At 42.2% G+C, this 21,844-nt stretch overlaps 1 protein-coding gene and 1 long non-coding RNA gene across 2 annotated transcripts; both read right to left on the bottom strand.

The window, feature by feature from the left end:
* Window positions 1-5,983: 5,983 nt before the first annotated feature.
* On the bottom strand, window positions 5,984-8,167 carry LOC139544131 (uncharacterized). The gene is made up of 2 exons (XM_071350918.1): window positions 6,696-8,167; window positions 5,984-6,567 (listed from the first exon to the last, which is right to left on the bottom strand). Exons 1-2 carry the CDS (start codon window positions 8,007-8,009, stop codon window positions 6,232-6,234), a joined length of 1,650 nt encoding a protein of 549 aa, XP_071207019.1. The 5' UTR covers window positions 8,010-8,167; the 3' UTR covers window positions 5,984-6,231.
* Window positions 8,168-15,246: 7,079 nt separating this feature from the next.
* LOC139567229 (uncharacterized) lies at window positions 15,247-16,884 on the bottom strand. The gene is made up of 2 exons (XR_011673277.1): window positions 15,962-16,884; window positions 15,247-15,833 (listed from the first exon to the last, which is right to left on the bottom strand). It is a non-coding gene; the product is annotated as an uncharacterized lncRNA (long non-coding RNA).
* Between the last annotated feature and the right edge of the window lie 4,960 nt (window positions 16,885-21,844).

Here is a 21,844-nt window from a genome sequence, read left to right on the forward strand (position 1 = left end):
TTTACTTTACTTATACCAACTAAACAAATCTAGTTCTCTTATCACTAACCAAATTCTATCCATTCAAGCCATGTATGGGCAGCTGAAAGAGTCTCCAATGGCTTTTTAATGGACTACAGTGGGATTGAATGAATGAAAGGGAATCAGCCTACTGAGCCATTTTAGTTTTTATCACCACCCCTTCTCACCTGCCCTCTTCTTCCTCTCTTCCCTTATCTCCACCACAGGAAACATCACATCAACACAGATTATTCTGGTATGGACATGCTAATGACCAGCATATAGCTTAAGTCTGAGACATACACATCCCTACATATTCATTTGGACAGTGAAGCTAAAACGTTTCATTTGGCTCAATACTCCAGCATTTTGGATTTGATATCAAATGTTTTTTATATCAGGCTACATGAATGCAATTTAGAAATGAATGCACTTTATGTATCTAGTCCCCCCATTTGAATATGTCTATTAGGCAACTAGGACAAATTTACTTTGAGTGTATTACATTTTGTCAAAAGTTGAGTATTTAGTTCCATTTACCTGAGTGAGAAAATAACAGATGCACAAAGATCATGAACCCAAGATGTGATAACCTCTCACCTTTACCATGGGAGTAACACGGGAGGTTAGCATTTTGGTGGGGGTATAATATTTACGCCTCTGTAACTTTCTCACTCACCATTATTCATTCCTTTTTTAAATGTATGTTTATTTAACCTTTATTTAAGTAGGCAAGTCAGATAAAAACAAATTCTTATTCACAATAACGGCCTGCCCCAGCCAAACTCTAACGATGCTGGGCCAATTGTGCGCCTACCTATGGGACTCCGATCACGGCCGGTTGTGATACAGCCTGGGATCAAACCAGGGTCTGTAGTGACACCTCTAGCACTGAGATGCAGCACCTTAGACCGCTTTACCACTCGGGAGGCTATGATTATCCGTTATCATGGTAGCATCCACATTAATATAGAAGTGTTCAAAAATATATGAACTCTGAATGTAGTAAAAGTCAGCAGGTGGTAGTCTATGCTTTATTTAGAAAGGAGAACATTGAACCCTCAGGATGAAAGCTGTATTTGCCATAACCTGCTCATTAACTAAATCCCCAATGTTCTCCTCCTCCTCTTTGTATTTAAAGAGGTCCTCCAGCTATTTTTGAAATTGTACTGTTGAAACACAATATCCCAAGTATAAATATAGTAAAGTGAGCACACTAAAGTGTAAAAAAACAATAACATTTTGAGCAAAATAGTGTTTTTTTAGACACAACTTCAATGGAGTAGGGCACAGGTGTCAAACTCATTCCCGGAGAGCCAAGCCTGCGGGTTTTCGCTTGTCCCTTATACTTGACTGATGAATTAAGGTCACAAATTAGTAACTCCCCACACCTGTTTGTCTAGGCCTTAATTCCAAGGAAAAACAGGTTAGGAAAAACCAAAAACCTGCAGACACTATGCCCTCCATTGAATGAATTTGAAACCTCTGGAGTAGGGTATTCAATGAGTTGGTCCTGTTGGGAATCCTCTGACGTCATTGGCCTCCCTCCTATCTTGAGGAACAATAGAGGAGCAATAGAGAACAAAATAGCAAAGGCCCCCCCCCCCCTTCTCTCCACACACACACACACACACATACACACCTGGACCATCTGTTGAGATGTGCCTTTTGTTAAGTAAACCAGGTGTTAAATGACGTGAAAAGGAGACTGGAGTGCCACTTGACATTCAGCTCCATTGTTTGACTATTTAACCTCTTGGTCCTCCCCTGTGCATGCCACACCCTCTCCCAATGTAGTGTACATGTGAACACATTTCAAACAATGGCTGCATTATGTTCTGTGGTGCTTGAAAATAAAAGGAACACTTGTGGTAGATTGGAGCCATCAGAGTTAAGTTCACAGCTCTTTCATACTGAGCATTTAGGTGATAATGTCTTACCCTGAAAAGGACCATTGATAAACAGCAGAGCTGTAAAAGATCTACATCTATTTGCACAATCAACTGGGTCAGTGATTTCAATGCAGTCTCACACTCAATTTGGAAAAATAACATGCAAATGTGTAAAACACTGCAAAACACCAGAGCAGAACCAGTTCACCTGCTTTTACAATATGATTTGACTAGATGTTCAATGTTTCTTTCGGGGGGAAAATAATTACAAATATAATTGTATTTCCATATTAAAACGAGAGTTCAGCTCACGTCACAGGGTTGACCTTAAACCGGATGGACAAATGTCATTTCATCATTAATCACATTAACCCTTTTCTCAACCAACTGCAGAACATGTTTTGACAGTGGATTTAGAAGTGGATATGAAACCATTCTTCACTTGAACTTGATTGTTCAACTCCCCCTGCACTTTCTTCTTCCTCTCTTCCCTTATCTCCACCACAGGAAACATCACATCAACACAGAATATTCTGGTATGGACATGCTAATGACCAGCACATGGCTGGAAATTAAATACTATGTCCCTGAACAAAGGGGGGGTCAAAATCAAAAGTAACAGTTAGTATCTGGTGTGGCCACCAGCTGCATTAAGTACTGCAGTGCATCTGCTCCTCGTGAACCAGATTTGCCAGTTCTTGCTGTGAGATGTTACCCAACTCTTCCACCAAGGCACCTGCAAGTTCCTGGACATTTCTGGGGGGAATGGCCCTAGCCCTCACCATCCGATCCAACAGGTCCCAGACGTGCTCAATGGGATTGAGATCCGGGCTCTTCGCTGGCCATGGCAGAACACTGACATTCCTGTCTTGGAGGAAATCATGCTCAGAACGAGCAGCATGGCTGGTGGCATTGTCCTGCTAGAGGGTCATGTCAGGATGAGCCTGCAGGAAGGGTACCACATGAGGGAGGAGGATGTCTTCCCTGTAACGCACAGCGTTGAGATTGCCTGCAATGACAACAAGCTCAGTCCGATGATGCTGTGACACATCGCCACAGACCATGACGGACCCTCCACCTCCAAACCGATTCCACTCCAGAGTACAGGCCTTGGTGTAACGCTCATTCCTTCAACAATAAACGTGAATCCGACCATCACCCCTGGTGAGACAAAACTGCGACTCGTCAGTGAAGAGCACTTTTTCCCAGTCCTGTCTGGTCCAGCGACGGTGGGTTTGTGCCCATAGACAACGTTGTTGCCGGTGATATCTGATGAGGACCTGCATTACAACAGGCCTACAAGCCCTTAGTCCAACCTCTCTCAGCCTATTGTGAACAGTCTGAGCACTGATGGAGGGATTTGGAGGGAGTTGTTGTTGCCATCCTGTACCTGTACCGCAGGTGTGATGTTCGGATGTACCGATCCTGTGCAGGTGTTGTTACACGTGGTCTGCCACTGCGAGGACGATCAGCTGTCCGTCCTGTCTCCCTGTAGCGCTGTCTTAAGCATCTCACAGTATGGGCATGGAAATGTGTCATGTTTGGGCTTCTTGTGGTCAATTTGCACTCTACAAATTATTTGTAATTATTTTCCGGCCCGGTGTCCATCCATTCATGAAAAAAATCGTCCCGCAGCTGATGATCCCTGATGTAGAGCTTAAAATCATGTTTTAAAAAAGTATAATTTTGCTCTCATTGGATGTCAAGTATTTTAACTGATTAAAGCATTACAGAAAGAGATATATTCAGAGACATCGGTTCAACAACTGCAGAGTTTGTGCCCCTGTTTAAGGTAGTTGTTGTGAAATTGTTAGATTACTTGTTAGATATTACTGCATGTTCGGAACTAGAAGCACCAGCATTTCGCTACACTCGCACTAACATCTGCTAACCATGTGTATGTGACCAAAAAAATTGGATTTGATTTTTTACTCACTATATGCCGATATACACTGAGTATACAAAATATTAAGAACATCAGCTCTTTCCATGACATTGACTAACCAGGTGGATCCAGGTGAAAGCTATAATCCATTATTGATGTCACTTGTTAAATCCACTTCAATCAGTGTAGATGAATGGGAGGTGACATGTTAAAGAAGGATTTTTAGCCGTGAGACAATTGAGACATGGATTGTGTATGTGTGCCATTCAAATCAAATCAAATTGTATTTGTCACATGCGCCGAATAGAACAGGTGTAGACCTTAAAGTGAAATGCTTACTTACAAGCCCTTAAACCAACAATGCAATTTAAAGAAAATAACCAAAAAATAATTAAAAAGTAAGAGATAAGAATAACAAATAATTAAAGAGCAGCAGTAAATAAAAATAGCGGGGTTATATACAGGGGATATCGGTACAGAGTCAATGTGCGGGGACACCGGTGTCGAGATAATTGAGATAATATGTACATGTAGGTAAAATTATTAAAGTGACTTCAGAGGGTGAATGGGCAAGACAAAAGATTTAAGTGCTTTTGACTGGGATATGGTAGTAGGTGCCAGGCGCAATGGTTTGTGTCAATAAATAAATAAATCAAATGTATTTATAAAGCCCTTTTAACATCAGCAGATGTCACAAAGTGCTATACAGTAACCCAGCCTAAGGCCCCAAAAAGCAAGCAATGCAGATGTCAAAAACTGCAGGGCTGCTGGGTTTTTCACACTCAACAGTTTCCTGTGTGTATCAAGAATGGTCCACCACTCAAAGACATCCAGACAACTTGACACAACTGTGGGAAGCTTGGAGTCAACATGGGTCAGCATCCCTGTGGAATACTTTTGACAACTTGAAGAGTCCATGCCCTGACAAATTGAGGCTGTTCTGATGGCAAAGGTTGGGGGGGGGGGGGCAACTCAATATCAGGAAGGTGCTTTGTACTGTACACTCAGTTTATGCAGCCCATGTATCTGATGCTGTCTGGTTAAAATACATGCCATACTCTTTTTGGCCCAGACAACATCAGATACATGCGCTACACATACAGAGACAAAGGGACAATGTTTAGCTCTCACTCAGATGCTTCATTTTTCTTAACTAGCCAAGTCAGTAAGTACAACTTCTTATTTTCAATTACAGGCCTAAAAACAGTGGATTAACTGGGGCAGAACGACAGATGTGTACCTTGTCAGCTCAGGGATTCGATCTTGCGATCTTGCAACCTTTCGGTTGTTAGTCCAACACTCTAACCACTAGGCTACCTGCAGCCCTTTATCGGAGATTGATGCTTCTTTCTGTTTAAATATTGAAATATTTTATTTGGAGGGGCAAGCAAGTATGTTAAGAAAGCATCTTGATTAGCGGTGCATTGCATCATACCATTAAAAAAAAAAGATATATATATACTGTATATTTTCCTATTGACGTACAATCGGTCAGAAGCACCGTACATCAAATTGGCCAGGCCCTGATAGGAATGGGATGGTACGTTACTTCTGAATGTAGTGACTGTGTAAATTCCAATTAGCTTTCATTAAAGACAAACAATATAGGCTACATAAGAGAGATCGATCATCATATGTCGCTTGTCAATTCAAAGCCATGTTTTCTAGTACCTTTCTAGTTTAATTATCATATTATGATGAAATGCTTGAGGTAAACAGCATATCTAGTTTAGTAATAGAAAACGATATGCCATTTTACCAGCAGTTTTTATATACCCCAAAAAACATAGAATCCCTGGTATAGCTGTTGCACATGCAGCATACTCTTGTCATAGCCTAGCCTATATATTTATCAATTACTGTATGATAATATAGGGTGTAATCATTTAGTGTATATTTTACTAAACGTTGAAGAGGAATTAGAGTACACTAAAACACCCGACTTTTCAGGGGTTACACGTGTTGGCATAATACTTTATAGTCACTTGTCTTGCTTTTAGTAATGACACAATTCTAACTGGCTGGACATTACAAAAGTATGTCTTATCCACTATCAAATCATCTGCATTCAAAACTTGGTAATGTCACAATCATCATTTTTTACATAACTCATAAATGTAATGGTTATCAATTGATAATAGACAATTCGTGTAAAACCTGTCTTGTGTTTTTAATTTTTTCTTTGAATAAAAAAAATACAACGTTATCAAGTTTCTGCATTTTATTTGTAACACAATTGGTAGGGTGCAAAACACAATGTTGAAACATCACATGCATACAGGAGAATTAGTGGCAATATATCCATGCTATAACACAGACTCGGTTGTTAATTCACTGGAGACAGTATCTTGTGCCTTTGGGATATGCGCCTTTAGCCTAACGCATGAAGTCATCTCTCGTCTTCTGTTGTTCTGGATATTTGCGTGCGCAAGACCCACAAGCAAATCCGTTGCACTACCCACAGCTTTCAGGAGCCTTGTTCCGTGTCGATCTGCGCACCTTGCTCCGGGTCTTCGTTTCACAGACTGTGTCCTGGATGGGTGGGAGGGGAGGAGGCGGTGCCGCACTGGCCCTCATGTGCTTCTCGCGAAGCTCGAATGCCAGATCCATGACGAAATCTCTCCTTGGCACTGTCTTAGCGGTGCATTGCGTGAACAAAACATATGCGTTGATTGCAGCCAGGTCAAGAAGGTTGAAGAATACCGCAAGGGGCCAGCGGTGTGAACCTCCTTTCTCCAACCCTGTCACAACCTCCACCGTACGCTCTCTTGTCATCCTATTTACGTCAACCTATGGGATAGAATACAATTGATTAGCATTACATCCCCAAATGAAAAACAACAACCCATTTGGTAGTCTGCAAGTGCATGACACGTGTATGGCATGATGTTTAAAAAATATCGTACTGTGAAACCTACCCTGTTGCTATTATAGAACGTCACGGTCTCCGGTTCTCTCGTTCGGTCGCTCCCGATGGCGACAGTCGGGTGCATAGTGCTCAGAATACAGACGTTCTTTCTTGGGTTACTTCTGTAAACCGTAAGGGTTGCTTTGTCATGCTTTAGCACGGTAGTGGAGTATAGCTTTGTCTGTGCCTGATTACGCATCACGGGAGGCAGCTCTCGTCCGCAATGACTCACGGCCCCGACCAAGTTGGTATTGTTGGCAATCAACTTATTTGCTAATGGCAGGGATGTGCAGAACTTGTCCGTAGTGACATTTCTCCCCGCACCGAGGTAAGGTTCCACAAGCTTCAATGCCACATTTTCAGGCTTCTGAGATTCATCTTCCCACGAATAAGGAACGACATGAGGAATGACATTTAGCACGTACTTGCTGTCTACGTCAGCGGTCAACGAAAACTTGATGACCTCCCCACTTGTAAGGAACCGTTGCTCCTCAACAGTGATGTTCAACCCTGGCTTGTAACATGCAACGCAGTTCCGTACAAACGCGTTCCAAACTTCTGAGACCACGGCGAATTTGTTAGAATTTGTCCGGGGGCGTCTGATCTCTCTTGTGTCAAAACGCAGGTACCGCATGATTTCTGTGAAGCGGTCCATTGGCATTGTGTCTCGAAAGAAATCTGATTTTAAACATGACCAGTAGCCATCCAAAGACGCTTGTCTATTGCCGTATAGCCCACGGACATACAGGACCGCAATGAATGCTTCCAATTCCTCCACAGACAAGTCCCATGTTGTGTTTTTTCCTTGCGCCCGGTGCGCCTCAGCCACAGTACAGTCCCTGATGCGCTGCAACATCTCCATGTCACACAAACAATGAAAGCTGGAGTAGGCACCGTCGATTCTGTCTTTTGCATATGGTGTAGGGCCTGATTCCACTCTGGTGTCGTTCTGTGTTAATAATCGACCCGTGGCGTTACCAACAGGCTGTTTCACCCAAACTGTGCCGTCCACCCCCTTGTTATCGCTCTCCATCTCAGTTGGTGACGGCTCCACAGTGGGCAACGTAGGGGCTTTTTTGCGCCCATGTTGACTGTAGCAACTGCGGGAGTTTTGCTGCTTGCGTTGTGGTGCCGCTGGCACCCTGGCAGGGATCCCATACGTCTCACAGTCAGAATCGGAATCTACTGAAAAAATGCCATATTTATCATCATAGATCTCTTGATACATCTCATCAAGTTCCCCCCTTCCGTCTGAATCCATGTCATCCAGCTCAAGCACCGCCAAACATTTTAGAACGTCCATTCGCATTTCCCATTTCGCCATTGTAAATTACGCACGCTTCGTTTTTACAGGTCACGTACGGCTCTTCTCCTGCAGGAAGACTCGTCTGAATTCGATCCCACCAGAGTGGACTTTATACACCATACCCAGACCCACTTCAGTTTAGATATTATAATTAGTCTACTGCACCCACAATTGATTGCCCCGCCCACGTCTTCATTCCCATTAAAGATGGGTAATTAGTAATGGATTGTTCATATTGTTAATATGTCTCTCACCTATAGCCATCAGACAGTGGCCAGCACCCCTCAATGTGATATTATTAGGTGTGGGGGGAAAGGCCGATACTAACGCTAGAAAAGTGTCATTGTCACTATACTAAGGAGTAAAAGCAGCCGAATAACAAGATATTTTTTCGTTTGTGATATTGAAATTCTCTAAAACGTCAGCGTCATAAAGACGGGAAGATGACAATTATTATAATTTTATGTTAGTTCTACACTTGTTCTTTATTCAAGGAAAAATCCACAAAAAAACGATATTTTGGTATTTTTTTCCATTAGTCCACTGATCTTTTTTTGTATTTGGGCAGATATTGAAATAGATTTTATCGCAATGATATTGTCTGTATGCCTACTAAAACAAATAGCCTAACTCAACATTAAAGGAAAACTCCATGCAAAAACTATCTTTTGGTATTTTTTATCATTATACCACTGTTGATACAGTCCCAAAATGTTTTGCATGTCAGCAGTCACGTTTTGCAGATATTGGACTTTCAAGAAGTAAAGTGTCACTTGCCACATCATCATGACACTTTGCTTATGAAAATCCTACATCTTGAAAACTATAAAGGTAATTTGAGGTCCGTGCTCCAGAATTATTACCAACACATTGACTGTCCTACCCGTGTAAATTGCAGGCTTGACTACCGCTACATGTCTTTTAGAAACAGGTAAGGCCGTCTCTCGTCCTCCTTTCAGTAAATCTGACAACGACGCCATTTTGCTTATCGCCGCCTGCAAACAAAGACTCAAAAGGAAAGTTCCAGTGGTCAGGTCTGCACAGCGTTGGTCCAACCATTCAGAATCCACACTCCAATATAGCGAAACACAAGCATAGGCACAAAGTAGAGGAGCAATCCAACGGGTCGGATACGAGGCGTATGTGGCAGGGGCTCCTAATGATCACGGATTACAAAAAGAAAGCCAGCCACTTCGCGGATGGTATGCTAATTAAAGTATTTATTTTTCCCAAAAATATGATTCTGCAAACCTCAAGAGGTAAAACTAGTTTATAAGAGTGCATTTTACTTTACTTATACCAACTAAACAAATCTAGTTCTCTTATCACTAACCAAATTCTATCCATTCAAGCCATGTATGGGCAGCTGAAAGAGTCTCCAATGGCTTTTTAATGGACTACAGTGGGATTGAATGAATGAAAGGGAATCAGCCTACTGAGCCATTTTAGTTTTTATCACCACCCCTTCTCACCTGCCCTCTTCTTCCTCTCTTCCCTTATCTCCACCACAGGAAACATCACATCAACACAGATTATTCTGGTATGGACATGCTAATGACCAGCATATAGCTTAAGTCTGAGACATACACATCCCTACATATTCATTTGGACAGTGAAGCTAAAACGTTTCATTTGGCTCAATACTCCAGCATTTTGGATTTGATATCAAATGTTTTTTTATATCAGGCTACATGAATGCAATTTAGAAATGAATGCACTTTATGTATCTAGTCCCCCCATTTGAATATGTCTATTAGGCAACTAGGACAAATTTACTTTGAGTGTATTACATTTTGTCAAAAGTTGAGTATTTAGTTCCATTTACCTGAGTGAGAAAATAACAGATGCACAAAGATCATGAACCCAAGATGTGATAACCTCTCACCTTTACCATGGGAGTAACACGGGAGGTTAGCATTTTGGTGGGGGTATAATATTTACGCCTCTGTAACTTTCTCACTCACCATTATTCATTCCTTTTTTAAATGTATGTTTATTTAACCCTTTATTTAAGTAGGCAAGTCAGATAAAAACAAATTCTTATTCACAATAACGGCCTGCCCCAGCCAAACTCTAACGATGCTGGGCCAATTGTGCGCCTACCTATGGGACTCCGATCACGGCCGGTTGTGATACAGCCTGGGATCAAACCAGGGTCTGTAGTGACACCTCTAGCACTGAGATGCAGCACCTTAGACCGCTTTACCACTCGGGAGGCTATGATTATCCGTTATCATGGTAGCATCCACATTAATATAGAAGTGTTCAAAAATATATGAACTCTGAATGTAGTAAAAGTCAGCAGGTGGTAGTCTATGCTTTATTTAGAAAGGAGAACATTGAACCCTCAGGATGAAAGCTGTATTTGCCATAACCTGCTCATTAACTAAATCCCCAATGTTCTCCTCCTCCTCTTTGTATTTAAAGAGGTCCTCCAGCTATTTTTGAAATTGTACTGTTGAAACACAATATCCCAAGTATAAATATAGTAAAGTGAGCACACTAAAGTGTAAAAAAACAATAACATTTTGAGCAAAATAGTGTTTTTTTTAGACACAACTTCAATGGAGTAGGGCACAGGTGTCAAACTCATTCCCGGAGAGCCAAGCCTGCGGGTTTTCGCTTGTCCCTTATACTTGACTGATGAATTAAGGTCACAAATTAGTAACTCCCCACACCTGTTTGTCTAGGCCTTAATTCCAAGGAAAAACAGGTTAGGAAAAACCAAAAACCTGCAGACACTATGCCCTCCATTGAATGAATTTGAAACCTCTGGAGTAGGGTATTCAATGAGTTGGTCCTGTTGGGAATCCTCTGACGTCATTGGCCTCCCTCCTATCTTGAGGAACAATAGAGGAGCAATAGAGAACAAAAGAGCAAAGCCCCCCCCCCCCCCCTTCTCTCCACCACACACACACACACATACACACCTGGACCATCTGTTGAGATGTGCCTTTTGTTAAGTAAACCAGGTGTTAAATGACGTGAAAAGGAGACTGGAGTGCCACTTGACATTCAGCTCCATTGTTTGACTATTTAACCTCTTGGTCCTCCCCTGTGCATGCCACACCCTCTCTCAATGTAGTGTACATGTGAACACATTTCAAACAATGGCTGCATTATGTTCTGTGGTGCTTGAAAATAAAAGGAACACTTGTGGTAGATTGGAGCCATCAGAGTTAAGTTCACAGCTCTTTCATACTGAGCATTTAGGTGATAATGTCTTACCCTGAAAAGGACCATTGATAAACAGCAGAGCTGTAAAAGATCTACATCTATTTGCACAATCAACTGGGTCAGTGATTTCAATGCAGTCTCACACTCAATTTGGAAAAATAACATGCAAATGTGTAAAACACTGCAAAACACCAGAGCAGAACCAGTTCACCTGCTTTTACAATATGATTTGACTAGATGTTCAATGTTTCTTTCGGGGGAAAAATAATTACAAATATAATTGTATTTCCATATTAAAACGAGAGTTCAGCTCACGTCACAGGGTTGACCTTAAACCGGATGGACAAATGTCATTTCATCATTAATCACATTAACCCTTTTCTCAACCAACTGCAGAACATGTTTTGACAGTGGATTTAGAAGTGGATATGAAACTATTCTTCACTTGAACTTGATTGTTCAACTCCCCCTGCACTTTCTTCTTCCTCTCTTCCCTTATCTCCACCACAGGAAACATCACATCAACACAGAATATTCTGGTATGGACATGCTAATGACCAGCACATGGCTGGAAATTAAATACTATGTCCCTGAACAAAGGGGGGGTCAAAATCAAAAGTAACAGTTAGTATCTGGTGTGGCCACCAGCTGCATTAAGTACTGCAGTGCATCTGCTCCTCGTGAACCAGATTTGCCAGTTCTTGCTGTGAGATGTTACCCAACTCTTCCACCAAGGCACCTGCAAGTTCCTGGACATTTCTGGGGGGAATGGCCCTAGCCCTCACCATCCGATCCAACAGGTCCCAGACGTGCTCAATGGGATTGAGATCCGGGCTCTTCGCTGGCCATGGCAGAACACTGACATTCCTGTCTTGGAGGAAATCATGCTCAGAACGAGCAGCATGGCTGGTGGCATTGTCCTGCTAGAGGGTCATGTCAGGATGAGCCTGCAGGAAGGGTACCACATGAGGGAGGAGGATGTCTTCCCTGTAACGCACAGCGTTGAGATTGCCTGCAATGACAACAAGCTCAGTCCGATGATGCTGTGACACATCGCCACAGACCATGACGGACCCTCCACCTCCAAACCGATTCCACTCCAGAGTACAGGCCTTGGTGTAACGCTCATTCCTTCAACAATAAACGTGAATCCGACCATCACCCCTGGTGAGACAAAACTGCGACTCGTCAGTGAAGAGCACTTTTTCCCAGTCCTGTCTGGTCCAGCGACGGTGGGTTTGTGCCCATAGACAACGTTGTTGCCGGTGATATCTGATGAGGACCTGCATTACAACAGGCCTACAAGCCCTTAGTCCAACCTCTCTCAGCCTATTGTGAACAGTCTGAGCACTGATGGAGGGATTTGGAGGGAGTTGTTGTTGCCATCCTGTACCTGTACCGCAGGTGTGATGTTCGGATGTACCGATCCTGTGCAGGTGTTGTTACACGTGGTCTGCCACTGCGAGGACGATCAGCTGTCCGTCCTGTCTCCCTGTAGCGCTGTCTTAAGCATCTCACAGTATGGGCATGGAAATGTGTCATGTTTGGGCTTCTTGTGGTCAATTTGCACTCTACAAATTATTTGTAATTATTTTCCGGCCCGGTGTCCATCCATTCATGAAAAAAATCGTCCCGCAGCTGATGATCCCTGATGTAGAGCTTAAAATCATGTTTTAAAAAAGTATAATTTTGCTCTCATTGGATGTCAAGTATTTTAACTGATTAAAGCATTACAGAAAGAGATATATTCAGAGACATCGGTTCAACAACTGCAGAGTTTGTGCCCCTGTTTAAGGTAGTTGTTGTGAAATTGTTAGATTACTTGTTAGATATTACTGCATGTTCGGAACTAGAAGCACCAGCATTTCGCTACACTCGCACTAACATCTGCTAACCATGTGTATGTGACCAAAAAAATTGGATTTGATTTTTTACTCACTATATGCCGATATACACTGAGTATACAAAATATTAAGAACATCAGCTCTTTCCATGACATTGACTAACCAGGTGGATCCAGGTGAAAGCTATAATCCATTATTGATGTCACTTGTTAAATCCACTTCAATCAGTGTAGATGAATGGGAGGTGACATGTTAAAGAAGGATTTTTAGCCGTGAGACAATTGAGACATGGATTGTGTATGTGTGCCATTCAAATCAAATCAAATTGTATTTGTCACATGCGCCGAATAGAACAGGTGTAGACCTTAAAGTGAAATGCTTACTTACAAGCCCTTAAACCAACAATGCAATTTAAAGAAAATAACCAAAAAATAATTTAAAAGTAAGAGATAAGAATAACAAATAATTAAAGAGCAGCAGTAAATAAAAATAGCGGGGTTATATACAGGGGATATCGGTACAGAGTCAATGTGCGGGGACACCGGTGTCGAGATAATTGAGATAATATGTACATGTAGGTAAAATTATTAAAGTGACTTCAGAGGGTGAATGGGCAAGACAAAAGATTTAAGTGCTTTTGACTGGGATATGGTAGTAGGTGCCAGGCGCAATGGTTTGTGTCAATAAATAAATAAATCAAATGTATTTATAAAGCCCTTTTAACATCAGCAGATGTCACAAAGTGCTATACAGTAACCCAGCCTAAGGCCCCAAAAAGCAAGCAATGCAGATGTCAAAAACTGCAGGGCTGCTGGGTTTTTCACACTCAACAGTTTCCTGTGTGTATCAAGAATGGTCCACCACTCAAAGACATCCAGACAACTTGACACAACTGTGGGAAGCTTGGAGTCAACATGGGTCAGCATCCCTGTGGAATACTTTTGACAACTTGAAGAGTCCATGCCCTGACAAATTGAGGCTGTTCTGATGGCAAAGGTTGGGGGGGGGGCAACTCAATATCAGGAAGGTGCTTTGTACTGTACACTCAGTTTATGCAGCCCATGTATCTGATGCTGTCTGGTTAAAATACATGCCATACTCTTTTTGGCCCAGACAACATCAGATACATGCGCTACACATACAGAGACAAAGGGACAATGTTTAGCTCTCACTCAGATGCTTCATTTTTCTTAACTAGCCAAGTCAGTAAGTACAACTTCTTATTTTCAATTACAGGCCTAAAAACAGTGGATTAACTGGGGCAGAACGACAGATGTGTACCTTGTCAGCTCAGGGATTCGATCTTGCAACCTTTCGGTTGTTAGTCCAACACTCTAACCACTAGGCTACCTGCAGCCCTTTATCGGAGATTGATGCTTCTTTCTGTTTAAATATTGAAATATTTTATTTGGAGGGGCAAGCAAGTATGTTAAGAAAGCATCTTGATTAGCGGTGCATTGCATCATACCATTAAAAAGAAAGATATATATATACTGTATATTTTCCTATTGACGTACAATCGGTCAGAAGCACCGTACATCAAATTGGCCAGGCCCTGATAGGAATGGGATGGTACGTTACTTCTGAATGTAGTGACTGTGTAAATTCCAATTAGCTTTCATTAAAGACAAACAATATAGGCTACATAAGAGAGATCGATCATCATATGTCGCTTGTCAATTCAAAGCCATGTTTTCTAGTACCTTTCTAGTTTAATTATCATATTATGATGAAATGCTTGAGGTAAACAGCATATCTAGTTTAGTAATAGAAAACGATATGCCATTTTACCAGCAGTTTTTATATACCCCAAAAAACATAGAATCCCTGGTATAGCTGTTGCACATGCAGCATACTCTTGTCATAGCCTAGCCTATATATTTATCAATTACTGTATGATAATATAGGGTGTAATCATTTAGTGTATATTTTACTAAACGTTGAAGAGGAATTAGAGTACACTAAAACACCCGACTTTTCAGGGGTTACACGTGTTGGCATAATACTTTATAGTCACTTGTCTTGCTTTTAGTAATGACACAATTCTAACTGGCTGGACATTACAAAAGTATGTCTTATCCACTATCAAATCATCTGCATTCAAAACTTGGTAATGTCACAATCATCATTTTTTACATAACTCATAAATGTAATGGTTATCAATTGATAATAGACAATTCGTGTAAAACCTGTCTTGTGTTTTAATTTTTTCTTTGAATAAAAAAAATACAACGTTATCAAGTTTCTGCATTTTATTTGTAACACAATTGGTAGGGTGCAAAACACAATGTTGAAACATCACATGCATACAGGAGAATTAGTGGCAATATATCCATGCTATAACACAGACTCGGTTGTTAATTCACTGGAGACAGTATCTTGTGCCTTTGGGATATGCGCCTTTAGCCTAACGCATGAAGTCATCTCTCGTCTTCTGTTGTTCTGGATATTTGCGTGCGCAAGACCCACAAGCAAATCCGTTGCACTACCCACAGCTTTCAGGAGCCTTGTTCCGTGTCGATCTGCGCACCTTGCTCCGGGTCTTCGTTTCACAGACTGTGTCCTGGATGGGTGGGAGGGGAGGAGGCGGTGCCGCACTGGCCCTCATGTGCTTCTCGCGAAGCTCGAATGCCAGATCCATGACGAAATCTCTCCTTGGCACTGTCTTAGCGGTGCATTGCGTGAACAAAACATATGCGTTGATTGCAGCCAGGTCAAGAAGGTTGAAGAATACCGCAAGGGGCCAGCGGTGTGAACCTCCTTTCTCCAACCCTGTCACAACCTCCACCGTACGCTCTCTTGTCATCCTATTTACGTCAACCTATGGGATAGAATACAATTGATTAGCATTACATCCCCAAATGAAAAACAACAACCCATTTGGTAGTCTGCAAGTGCATGACACGTGTATGGCATGATGTTTTAAAAATATCGTGCTGTGAAACCTACCCTGTTGCTATTATAGAACGTCACGGTCTCCGGTTCTCTCGTTCGGTCGCTCCCGATGGCGACAGTCGGGTGCATAGTGCTCAGAATACAGACGTTCTTTCTTGGGTTACTTCTGTAAACCGTAAGGGTTGCTTTGTCATGCTTTAGCACGGTAGTGGAGTATAGCTTTGTCTGTGCCTGATTACGCATCACGGGAGGCAGCTCTCGTCCGCAATGACTCACGGCCCCGCAATGACTCACATGACCAGTAGCCATCCAAAGACGCTTGTCTATTGCCGTATAGCCCACGGACATACAGGACCGCAATGAATGCTTCCAATTCCTCCACAGACAAGTCCCATGTTGTGTTTTTTCCTTGCGCCCGGTGCGCCTCAGCCACAGTACAGTCCCTGATGCGCTGCAACATCTCCATGTCACACAAACAATGAAAGCTGGAGTAGGCACCGTCGATTCTGTCTTTTGCATATGGTGTAGGGCCTGATTCCACTCTGGTGTCGTTCTGTGTTAATAATCGACCCGTGGCGTTACCAACAGGCTGTTTCACCCAAACTGTGCCGTCCACCCCCTTGTTATCGCTCTCCATCTCAGTTGGTGACGGCTCCACAGTGGGCAACGTAGGGGCTTTTTTGCGCCCATGTTGACTGTAGCAACTGCGGGAGTTTTGCTGCTTGCGTTGTGGTGCCGCTGGCACCCTGGCAGGGATCCCATACGTCTCACAGTCAGAATCGGAATCTACTGAAAAAATGCCATATTTATCATCATAGATCTCTTGATACATCTCATCAAGTTCCCCCCTTCCGTCTGAATCCATGTCATCCAGCTCAAGCACCGCCAAACATTTTAGAACGTCCATTCGCATTTCCCATTTCGCCATTGTAAATTACGCACGCTTCGTTTTTACAGGTCACGTACGGCTCTTCTCCTGCAGGAAGACGATCCCACCAGAGTGGACTTTATACACCATACCCAGACCCACTTCAGTTTAGATATTATAATTAGTCTACTGCACCCACAATTGATTGCCCCGTCCACGTCTTCATTCCCATTAAAGATGGGTAATTAGTAATGGATTGTTCATATTGTTAATATGTCTCTCACCTATAGCCATCAGACAGTGGCCAGCACCCCTCAATGTGATATTATTAGGTGTGGGGGGAAAGGCCGATACTAACGCTAGAAAAGTGTCATTGTCACTATACTAAGGAGTAAAAGCAGCCGAATAACAAGATATTTTTTCGTTTGTGATATTGAAATTCTCTAAAACGTCAGCGTCATAAAGACGGGAAGATGACAATTATTATAATTTTATGTTAGTTCTACACTTGTTCTTTATTCAAGGAAAAATCCACAAAAAAACGATATTTTGGTATTTTTTTCCATTAGTCCACTGATCTTTTTTTGTATTTGGGCAGATATTAAAATAGATTTTATCGCAATGATATTGTCTGTATGCCTACTAAAACAAATAGCCTAACTCAACATTAAAGGAAAACTCCATGCAAAAACTATCTTTTGGTATTTTTTATCATTATACCACTGTTGATACAGTCCCAAAATGTTTTGCATGTCAGCAGTCACGTTTTGCAGATATTGGACTTTCAAGAAGTAAAGTGTCACTTGCCACATCATCATGACACTTTGCTTATGAAAATCCTACATCTTGAAAACTATAAAGGTAATTTGAGGTCCGTGCTCCAGAATTATTACCAACACATTGACTGTCCTACCCGTGTAAATTGCAGGCTTGACTACCGCTACATGTCTTTTAGAAACAGGTAAGGCCGTCTCTCGTCCTCCTTTCAGTAAATCTGACAACGACGCCATTTTGCTTATCGCCGCCTGCAAACAAAGACTCAAAAGGAAAGTTCCAGTGGTCAGGTCTGCACAGCGTTGGTCCAACCATTCAGAATCCACACTCCAATATAGCGAAACACAAGCATAGGCACAAAGTAGAGGAGCAATCCAACGGGTCGGATACGAGGCGTATGTGGCAGGGGCTCCTAATGATCACGGATTACAAAAAGAAAGCCAGCCACTTCGCGGATGGTATGCTAATTAAAGTATTTATTTTTCCCAAAAATATGATTCTGCAAACCTCAAGAGGTAAAACTAGTTTATAAGAGTGCATTTTACTTTACTTATACCAACTAAACAAATCTAGTTCTCTTATCACTAACCAAATTCTATCCATTCAAGCCATGTATGGGCAGCTGAAAGAGTCTCCAATGGCTTTTTAATGGACTACAGTGGGATTGAATGAATGAAAGGGAATCAGCCTACTGAGCCATTTTAGTTTTTATCACCACCCCTTCTCACCTGCCCTCTTCTTCCTCTCTTCCCTTATCTCCACCACAGGAAACATCACATCAACACAGATTATTCTGGTATGGACATGCTAATGACCAGCATATAGCTTAAGTCTGAGACATACACATCCCTACATATTCATTTGGACAGTGAAGCTAAAATGTTTCATTTGGCTCAATACTCCAGCATTTTGGATTTGATATCAAATGTTTTTTTATATCAGGCTACATGAATGCAATTTAGAAATGAATGCACTTTATGTATCTAGTCCCCCCATTTGAATATGTCTATTAGGCAACTAGGACAAATTTACTTTGAGTGTATTACATTTTGTCAAAAGTTGAGTATTTAGTTCCATTTACCTGAGTGAGAAAATAACAGATGCACAAAGATCATGAACCCAAGATGTGATAACCTCTCACCTTTACCATGGGAGTAACACGGGAGGTTAGCATTTTGGTGGGGGTATAATATTTACGCCTCTGTAACTTTCTCACTCACCATTATTCATTCCTTTTTTAAATGTATGTTTATTTAACCCTTTATTTAAGTAGGCAAGTCAGATAAAAACAAATTCTTATTCACAATAACGGCCTGCCCCAGCCAAACTCTAACGATGCTGGGCCAATTGTGCGCCTACCTATGGGACTCCGATCACGGCCGGTTGTGATACAGCCTGGGATCAAACCAGGGTCTGTAGTGACACCTCTAGCACTGAGATGCAGCACCTTAGACCGCTTTACCACTCGGGAGGCTATGATTATCCGTTATCATGGTAGCATCCACATTAATATAGAAGTGTTCAAAAATATATGAACTCTGAATGTAGTAAAAGTCAGCAGGTGGTAGTCTATGCTTTATTTAGAAAGGAGAACATTGAACCCTCAGGATGAAAGCTGTATTTGCCATAACCTGCTCATTAACTAAATCCCCAATGTTCTCCTCCTCCTCTTTGTATTTAAAGAGGTCCTCCAGCTATTTTTGAAATTGTACTGTTGAAACACAATATCCCAAGTATAAATATAGTAAAGTGAGCACACTAAAGTGTAAAAAAACAATAACATTTTGAGCAAAATAGTGTTTTTTTTAGACACAACTTCAATGGAGTAGGGCACAGGTGTCAAACTCATTCCCGGAGAGCCAAGCCTGCGGGTTTTCGCTTGTCCCTTATACTTGACTGATGAATTAAGGTCACAAATTAGTAACTCCCCACACCTGTTTGTCTAGGCCTTAATTCCAAGGAAAAACAGGTTAGGAAAAACCAAAAACCTGCAGACACTATGCCCTCCATTGAATGAATTTGAAACCTCTGGAGTAGGGTATTCAATGAGTTGGTCCTGTTGGGAATCCTCTGACGTCATTGGCCTCCCTCCTATCTTGAGGAACAATAGAGGAGCAATAGAGAACAAAATAGCAAAGCCCCCCCCCCCCCTTCTCTCCACCACACACACACACACATACACACCTGGACCATCTGTTGAGATGTGCCTTTTGTTAAGTAAACCAGGTGTTAAATGACGTGAAAAGGAGACTGGAGTGCCACTTGACATTCAGCTCCATTGTTTGACTATTTAACCTCTTGGTCCTCCCCTGTGCATGCCACACCCTCTCTCAATGTAGTGTACATGTGAACACATTTCAAACAATGGCTGCATTATGTTCTGTGGTGCTTGAAAATAAAAGGAACACTTGTGGTAGATTGGAGCCATCAGAGTTAAGTTCACAGCTCTTTCATACTGAGCATTTAGGTGATAATGTCTTACCCTGAAAAGGACCATTGATAAACAGCAGAGCTGTAAAAGATCTACATCTATTTGCACAATCAACTGGGTCAGTGATTTCAATGCAGTCTCACACTCAATTTGGAAAAATAACATGCAAATGTGTAAAACACTGCAAAACACCAGAGCAGAACCAGTTCACCTGCTTTTACAATATGATTTGACTAGATGTTCAATGTTTCTTTCGGGGGAAAAATAATTACAAATATAATTGTATTTCCATATTAAAACGAGAGTTCAGCTCACGTCACAGGGTTGACCTTAAACCGGATGGACAAATGTCATTTCATCATTAATCACATTAACCCTTTTCTCAACCAACTGCAGAACATGTTTTGACAGTGGATTTAGAAGTGGATATGAAACTATTCTTCACTTGAACTTGATTGTTCAACTCCCCCTGCACTTTCTTCTTCCTCTCTTCCCTTATCTCCACCACAGGAAACATCACATCAACACAGAATATTCTGGTATGGACATGCTAATGACCAGCACATGGCTGGAAATTAAATACTATGTCCCTGAACAAAGGGGGGGTCAAAATCAAAAGTAACAGTTAGTATCTGGTGTGGCCACCAGCTGCATTAAGTACTGCAGTGCATCTGCTCCTCGTGAACCAGATTTGCCAGTTCTTGCTGTGAGATGTTACCCAACTCTTCCACCAAGGCACCTGCAAGTTCCTGGACATTTCTGGGGGGAATGGCCCTAGCCCTCACCATCCGATCCAACAGGTCCCAGACGTGCTCAATGGGATTGAGATCCGGGCTCTTCGCTGGCCATGGCAGAACACTGACATTCCTGTCTTGGAGGAAATCATGCTCAGAACGAGCAGCATGGCTGGTGGCATTGTCCTGCTAGAGGGTCATGTCAGGATGAGCCTGCAGGAAGGGTACCACATGAGGGAGGAGGATGTCTTCCCTGTAACGCACAGCGTTGAGATTGCCTGCAATGACAACAAGCTCAGTCCGATGATGCTGTGACACATCGCCACAGACCATGACGGACCCTCCACCTCCAAACCGATTCCACTCCAGAGTACAGGCCTTGGTGTAACGCTCATTCCTTCAACAATAAACGTGAATCCGACCATCACCCCTGGTGAGACAAAACTGCGACTCGTCAGTGAAGAGCACTTTTTCCCAGTCCTGTCTGGTCCAGCGACGGTGGGTTTGTGCCCATAGACAACGTTGTTGCCGGTGATATCTGATGAGGACCTGCATTACAACAGGCCTACAAGCCCTTAGTCCAACCTCTCTCAGCCTATTGTGAACAGTCTGAGCACTGATGGAGGGATTTGGAGGGAGTTGTTGTTGCCATCCTGTACCTGTACCGCAGGTGTGATGTTCGGATGTACCGATCCTGTGCAGGTGTTGTTACACGTGGTCTGCCACTGCGAGGACGATCAGCTGTCCGTCCTGTCTCCCTGTAGCGCTGTCTTAAGCATCTCACAGTATGGGCATGGAAATGTGTCATGTTTGGGCTTCTTGTGGTCAATTTGCACTCTACAAATTATTTGTAATTATTTTCCGGCCCGGTGTCCATCCATTCATGAAAAAAATCGTCCCGCAGCTGATGATCCCTGATGTAGAGCTTAAAATCATGTTTTAAAAAAGTATAATTTTGCTCTCATTGGATGTCAAGTATTTTAACTGATTAAAGCATTACAGAAAGAGATATATTCAGAGACATCGGTTCAACAACTGCAGAGTTTGTGCCCCTGTTTAAGGTAGTTGTTGTGAAATTGTTAGATTACTTGTTAGATATTACTGCATGTTCGGAACTAGAAGCACCAGCA

The sequence above is a fragment of the Salvelinus alpinus genome, chromosome 2 (assembly GCF_045679555.1).
Source record: "Salvelinus alpinus chromosome 2, SLU_Salpinus.1, whole genome shotgun sequence".
NCBI classification, from domain to species: Eukaryota; Metazoa; Chordata; class Actinopteri; order Salmoniformes; family Salmonidae; genus Salvelinus; species Salvelinus alpinus.